General features: G+C 31.7%; 1 protein-coding gene across 2 annotated transcripts; it reads right to left on the reverse strand.

Moving 5' to 3' along the window:
- Nucleotides 1-1004: 1004 nt before the first annotated feature.
- On the reverse strand, nt 1005-4846 carry LOC120080535 (casein kinase 1-like protein 3). Of its 2 annotated transcripts, none has more exons than XM_039035227.1 (15): nt 4482-4846; nt 4332-4372; nt 4111-4180; nt 3840-3988; nt 3610-3705; nt 3418-3488; nt 3247-3308; nt 3095-3158; nt 2837-2921; nt 2620-2746; nt 2442-2524; nt 2269-2329; nt 2045-2181; nt 1716-1904; nt 1005-1630 (listed from the first exon to the last, which is right to left on the reverse strand). In XM_039035227.1, exons 1-14 carry the CDS (start codon nt 4555-4557, stop codon nt 1725-1727), a joined length of 1302 nt encoding a protein of 433 aa, XP_038891155.1. In that variant the 5' UTR covers nt 4558-4846; the 3' UTR covers nt 1005-1630; nt 1716-1724. The 2 variants fall into 2 exon arrangements, with proteins under 2 accessions (XP_038891155.1, XP_038891154.1); XM_039035226.1 differs by having other exon boundaries at nt 1005-1636; nt 4482-4845.
- Nucleotides 4847-7932: the final 3086 nt, after the last annotated feature.

Here is a 7932-nt window from a genome sequence, read left to right on the forward strand (position 1 = left end):
GATTCTTTATTCTTTGTGATGCCTAAAGAGGGATTTTTAAATTCTGCAGAGATTGAAGAGCGAGCCCCGATTCAAATCCATATGATCAAAGAACTAAGCAAGAATGTAAATTACCCGGTTCACAAATTTCGACAGTAAAAATTTTGCCGTCGAACAATAGCATCATAGATGATTGCTTTCTCAACAGTCCAGATGTCCAAATAGACGATTCAGATCATTGTCAGCTTTGCTTGTTTAAAAAAGGCAGATCTCCAGAGCTATTAAAGCCGAATAATTCATTCACGAACATTTGTCGAAAACCTGTATCCTTCCCATAATCTTCACTTATTGCACACAAATCTGACGGAAACATTTCCTGAAAATCACACCTATAAACTAATAATAGAGCAAGTTATTTAAAAGAATTTCTAAATATTATCAAAGATGTAAAAAACATTTATCAGGCACAAGCGGAAGGGCTAAAACGAGATATATTTCATCTTTAATCGTAAGTTCTTTAAATAAATAAAATTAAGAGAGAGAGAGAGAGAGAGAGAGAGGCGTTTAGAAACAGATATAGCTACAGGAAGAGTGAAATACCAGTTCCAGAAAATATGCTGAATGAATGTGAGCATAACTTTTGGCAATAATAAACTAAAATGATTAAATGATGAATGAAAGAATAGTAAAATGGATGAAGCATTGAGTTATTTTAGCATCATCAAAAGTTGAATGGATGAAAAAAGACAACCTGAAAAAGTGGAGTAAAATGCAATAAGCAAAACATTTAGGTCCTCAATGTAAATAAAAACAACATGCAATGTAGATTTTTGAAAATGGAAAACAAACAGGGAAAGAATGTAAATAAACCAAGGTAAAATTGCATTTTTGGATCTGTTCAGATAACTCCTTCAAGTGTCCTGTTATCATCTTCAACCCTGCAAAGCAACAGAAGCAAACATTTTTTCCAAGGTAGTCTTGGCAAAATTCCTTACTCTGGATGTTAAGTAACTGAATCTAGTTCATGAAAGCCAAGTCAGTTCAGTAAATTTTTATTTGGGCAGAAAAGTAAACTTCCGTACACGCCTGGAACCTAGTAAGTAATTGTAAAAGCTAATACATGAATCCTAAATCAACCCTATTGAGTTAAATTTCATCATAAAAGCCACAGTAGTAGTTTCATGCTCTAGTCTAAAGTAGGCTGAAAATTTAAGATTGCACTCACAATAATAAAAGAGGTATTATTGGGCAATATGAACAAGTAGTATCATCCATATTGCCTTACAAAAGGAATCTTAAAGTATAGCAACAAAAATTAGTTAAAAGCACGAAATTCTTTCACACCAGTAATGTCACATAGAACCATAGGTACAAGATTGCTGTGATTCACTTCTATTTACACAGCAGAAGCCATGCTTTAGAAAGTTGGTATTCTGTAACCACCAAAGCATTTTAGTCACCTTTGCAAAAAAAAAGAATAACATGAGCTTGCAAATAGTTCAGGGACTAACACAGTCATTAAACGAGCAAGCATGTTGCAGCTTCTGCCAATAAATCACCAGAATCTCTTCAATTACATTGCAAAAAGATAACATCAAATCATCACAATTTGCAGCTTCATAGATGTAGCTTAGAATAGTCCTGGCCAGATCTGTTGCTAAATCATGATGCAGCAAATGGTTAGAGAAAATCTAAAACACGGGTTCTGGTCGCAAGTAAGTATACTGAGGGCTTACCATTTTTTATTACTTGGCAGACGAAATTCTCTGTAATGACGAAATCCAGCTACTTGAAGGACCAATCCTGTGACCATTTCCCTGTACACGGTTTGGAGATTCGGTGGACTGCAAAGGTTTAGAAGAATTTCCTCTTGAGCTGCCAGCAGGTGTAAATGATGCAGTGGCCATCCGAGAATCATTTAGAACCTACATTATTAATATAGACCACCAGTAAGCCATTATAACACTAACTAACATAGAAGGGTAAATGATATGGTAAGGAATAATCAATGTAATTATTCCAAAAATAAGATTGTTTTAAAGAGACCATAAAGAAGATCATTTACATTCATGTCAAGAGCATTGTCAGAACTCAAATTCTTCGGAGTTGGTTGTTTAAAATGCAGTCGCACTGCAGGGCTTGAAACATTGTCAGATCTAACACGATCTGAAACCTCTGCTGCTGAATAGGTATTAAACACACCTGGAAAACAAATATTAACGGAGTCACTTACTTTAAACAATGTAATGGTAAATTTGACATTGAGTACGCATCAAACAGAAACCTAACCTTGACGATTGTCCCCTTCCATAGGTGTTGCATGATGATTATGTGTACCACCAACAACCGGCTGAAGTAAGAGGCAATAGACCATACTTAGAATTAGAAATCTCTTCATTCCAATTTCTGCCAATGAAATCATTACATAATGACAAAATTGCTAACCAGGGAAAGATACTTACAGACACTCTTGGCTGAGTTCTGTTCTTCTGTGACTGCTGATACTTGATGATTGTCCAGTCAAAAACATAATCAAATTCATATTCTGCACAAAAACAAGTACTTAGGCATTATGCTAGTACATAGGTCTCATCCAAATAGGCATACTGTAGAACAAGTTTTACACAGAAACATCACTACCTTCACGAGCAAATAAGTCACGGAACAATCGCTTTAAGAACCCATAATCAGGCCGCTGATCAAATGTCAGAGAGTGGCAGTAATGGAAGTATGAAGCAAACTCCACTGGATGAGACTTGCATAGGACCTTTGAGAATGATAATAAAAATAGTTGAATAAGCTCAAAAGTATATACACTTAGCCAATACACTATATATTTGCATTTGGTTCAACATACCTCAATAGGAGTAGATAACTTCTTCTCACATATTTTATCATACTTTTGCTTCTTTGTGGCAGCTTTCAATCCTTGCCATGGAAGGCTATGAATGGAAATTTTAGTTACTAAGATAAGTAGATAAAATGTACTTGAATTGGAACGAGGGGATACTAAAATAATATCCCATTGAATGCCCCGACATTTTTCAGAATGAAAGAGAAACTGTTGTGCATAACTAATTAATTGTAATAAAAGCAGTGTGGAGAAATGGTATACCTTCCTCTCAAAAAGTATAGAAGCACATATCCAAGAGACTCCAAATCATCCCGTCGACTTTGCTCTAGAAGAAGACATCAGTAAGGATACATGAGGTCCGAGTCGCAATCCAATGAAAATGTGCAAGTAGTAAACTCAGGTGTCTGACTTACCGATTCCAAGATGAGTATTGCAACTAGCATAACGAGCTGTCCCTGTTAGGTTTTTGTTCTCCCTGTTAGGATAAATATAGAAGGTTATATCTCAATTTTCATATCTGAAATGACTATTTAGAGCATGAGTAAGAAACTTAAAAGAAGTTCCAAAAGTAATTGAAGTGATGCCTGTAGGGGATATGTCGGTTGGTGGTTGCATCTCGATATCTTTTAGCTAATCCAAAATCTATTATGTAAACCTGACAATGGAATGAAGGTACAATAAGAATCAATACAAAACCAAGAAAAAGAAGCTAGCAAGAAAAACTTGAAGTGATTCATTGATAATAAGAACAGACAAAGTTGAAACAGAACTATCACCTGATTTGCTTTTCGTCCAAGGCCCATAAGGAAGTTATCGGGCTTTATATCTCTATGCAGAAATCCTTTGGAATGAACGTACTCTATTCTTGTGATCTTCAACAGAAAAACGAGAATGAATGAGACAGGAAACTACTAATCACGGAAGAGAAGAGGCCCCAAAGCATTTAACACTAGCAGATAAACACGAACATCCAAGACGAAAAACTACAGCAGGAAGTGATGCATACCATTTGATCAGCCAACATTAAAACTGTCTTCAGCGAGAACTTCCTCCCACAATATACAAAGAGATCTTCGAGACTTGGTCCAAGCAAATCAAGGACAAGCACATTCTCTTCCCCGTCTATACCAGACCATTTCGTAGCAGGAATACCGCCTGAATAAAGAAAACAACAATCAGCCGACAGCAAAAGAAGTTCCCTCAAAGCTGGTATCGTCCTTCAACACAAGGATTGAACTGCACAGAACATGAAAATTCTATCAAAATCGCTTACGCACTTCCTCCTTGAAGAATATTATACAATTTGGCCTCATAAAGCAGTTGCGGATGCTTCGTTTTATTGTTTTCCTGCCAAAGAAAACCAAAACATATCAGTAAACGCCGAAGCTCCAATCTCCATATCAGCGACTAAATTTCCACCGAAACTTCAACTAAGATACATCAGAGAAAGTATCCATAAAATACAGAAACAAACGAGGCACAAACGATCAGAGCTTACAATTTTCACAGCGACGATTTCAAACGTCTCAATATGTGTAGCTGAAACAGAGAATCACAAGAATTCTTAGTCGTAAAATTTTTTTATACTAAAGAAAAAAAAAAAAACTCAAAGCTGAAAATTCGAGCACATCGGCTCCTTAGAACTCACCGAGGTAGATTTCGCCGAACGATCCGCTGCCGATCTTGCGGCCAAGCTTGTACTTGCCGCCGATTACACGCTCCATGACGAAAGATCAAAGTGGATCGAATTTGCAGAGATCGGTCAGAGCATGAACACAGCGAGGGTTTCGAAGATTTCGAAGATCAAATCCACAAACAAAATTCAAAAAATATATATATATAACAGAGAGAATAATTCAGATATATATATATATATATATAAATATTTATATATATAGATTGAAATACGAATAAATAATGAGGAGAGAGGTGAGGAAACGGAGCCACAAAAACGAAGACGAGGAACAGCAAGCCAAGGACAGATAGACCAAAGAGCCGTTTCGTTGTTACCCTCTTCTTTCTAATTCTACCTTGGACTCCAAGCGATAAACTTTAATGCCTTAGGGGTACTTTCGTATTTTCATCCTACGTGGTTTCATTGACCTCTTCACTATTTATATTTTCCTTCACTTAGGGTTAGGAGTGCTCCGAGAAAAGATCGAAACTGTTTAGTGTGAGGAGTTAGTCGTGAGACCCGAAAATTTCTTATACTATGATAGTAATGAATTTTTTTCTATATTGTCTCTCTATTTACTGTGTGTCACGTCAATTGATTTTAAAAAATAAGGTGGGACTTACGTTAATATGAGATCTATAAATATTTATGAAGATAAATTTATGATATGAATAATGAGAGTATGATACTCTTGTAGTACTAAAATTCTTTTTATCATGAAACCTATAGTGTATAGAGCTAGTAATTCATTAAATTAATGTTAATAAGTTATGAAATCTATCGTAGTTAATGGCTAGTTGAGTTAAGTAAGGAGTGAAATTGGCTAACTCCACTTCATCCCACCCAACTTGGAAAAATATTAGAGTACCTTCGTTTCATTGCTTCTACATAGGAGTGCAACACAAAATTGAAAAATCAAAAAACCAAACCAATCCAAATCGATCCAATTGTTTAGTTTGATTTTTTAGTATAAACTTGAACATATTGGTCTGTATATGTAGAAAACAAAAAAGAATCTGTTTGGATTGATCTTTTATTTGAAAAATCAATCAAAACCAAACCGAATCAAAGGTTTATATCTACTCTCAAAAATAAATTCTAACATCAAGCATTTATAGTATTTTAATTATCCTGCTGCATGTATATTTGTCATTCAGGAAAAAAATGACCAATTTTATGGTGCTTGTATGTTTTTTTATTTAAAAAAGTGCCAAGAAAAAAACAAAAATATTGAATTTCAATCTATAAACAAAAGAAATAAATCCTGCTTTAATTTAAAATTAATAAAAAGAACCAATTAAAAAAACAGAAATAAAAAATAAAAATTTGGAAGAAAATAGAAAATACAAAAAAAAAAAAAAAAAATCAAATTATACCAAACCAAACTAAATAAAAACTAATTCATTGTTTTTGTTCTTGGATATTGGTTTGGATTTCATTCTTTATAAGATAATTGGTTTTGGATTGGTTCTTTGTTGACCCCTAAACCGACAAAATCGTATTGATTATCACCACTACTTCTATGATAATATTGATTAAAAATAATGTGACATCTGAGAAATAATTAATAATAGATTAATATAGCATTTAATGATGTGTTAGCTTAATAGTGCTTAAAATTTTCCCATCTACATCGTTATGGATTATTTTTTGTTTTATTTAGTTAAATTTTTTTACTTTTAGATTGTCTCCCTTTTGTGATGTTATAAAATATTTAATAAATTTATGAACTTTTAATGGTTTGTCTAAATTAGTTGTCCCATTTTCTATTTCAATATTTCTCTGTATGCAAACTAAAAATAAAAAATAAAAATAAATTAGTTGTCCCACTTTTTCAGAAAACAATCCACTCTTAATTACGTGTCTCCAATAGTTCTCCGATTTTTTTACCATTTTTTTAAAATTATCGATCAACAAAGAATAAAATTCAAAATTTAAAAATTCATCGAATACAAAATTTAATTCTATATTTATTAGGTTAGTTAATTTTGAAAAATAATTACAAAATCCAAAATCAGAGAATTGGATAATTTTTTAATTTCGATACCAAATAAACACAGATTTAAAATTTTATTGGCTAAATTTATATAATTTAACCTTTTTAAATTATGAAGTCACTAATTTTTTGGCCGATGGCTTTCAATATTTTATTTAATTAGAGTTTGGTGGGTTAAATAATATAATTCCGACCTTGAGCCTGGAACAAGCTGGGATATGTTTTTCCCCCTATTATATGTGTGTGTATTTTTTATTTTTTATTTTTTATTATTTGTAAGAAAATATATGTATATTCCCTTTTAAACCACGGTATTTTTTATCATGTTGATTTGGTTCAAACTATAGAATCTCCGACTTATTCACATGTCCCACTCTCTCTACGTTAACCTAAATTTTTAGGTTAGAATATTATTTTTATTTTCTACTTATTTTAGACTTTTATTTTAATAAATCTTAAAATTAATTTATTGTTAATTATTTCTAAGAAAATTTAGTTTTCATTAGCATTAAATTATGAAAATATATTTAAATAGTGTTTTTCATTATTGTTTAATATTTATTTAAAAAATTAACTAAGAAAATCAAAATTTAAGATTTATTTAAAATACGTAGACTAAAACTAAACAAATAAGAGTATATAGTCTAAATAAAATTGAACTCAAAGTATCATGACTAAAATAATATTTTAATAAAAAAATACCTTTGGTCAAGTAATTTTATCGTCAATTTTCAAATATCTCTATTTTTTAAATAAAGTTACAATATTACCTTTACCTTTCCATACATATTTCAAAGTAATTATTGAAATAGTTTATGAAAATATTAGGTTAAAATTATGAACAGTAACGATATGAAAGTGATTTGAAGTTGTGGAACCTAAACACCATCATATTATTCTAGATCAACATCATCGTTTCAAAGTGCACTTTTCAATTAAAATTTTAATGAATTTCTATTTTAATGATCATTTTGAAGTATTTATGACATGTCAAGCTATTGGATAAATTTTTTTTCAAAACAAAACAGTGAAGTGATGGGTTTTTTTTGGGGGTGTGTGTACGTAATTTACTTTTTTCTCTTTTTTTAAAAAAAATTTCTTTTTCATTTTCCCAAGCTTTTAGTTAAATAATATTTTTGGTGTGATATTGTTCATTTCGAGGCTTTGATCTACTTTTTGCATCGATTACTACTTTTTTTTTTTCCAGTTCCAGCAACGAGATGCAAATTATTTCGAAAGAAAAAAAGACAAAAGAAATTAGTGGATGAGAATTGAACAATTTTCAAATTTTATGACCTCGTATTTGAAGCGTCTGTAATTTTTATTTATTTATTTATTTTTATTTCTGAACTTTGAATTAAAATTTAAGGTTGAAAATTATGTTTTGACCAAGTTTTTAATGTTATTTTCTTACCTTACAAATTTAAT

The sequence above is a fragment of the Benincasa hispida genome, chromosome 6 (assembly GCF_009727055.1).
Source record: "Benincasa hispida cultivar B227 chromosome 6, ASM972705v1, whole genome shotgun sequence".
NCBI lineage: Eukaryota > Viridiplantae > Streptophyta > Magnoliopsida > Cucurbitales > Cucurbitaceae > Benincasa > Benincasa hispida.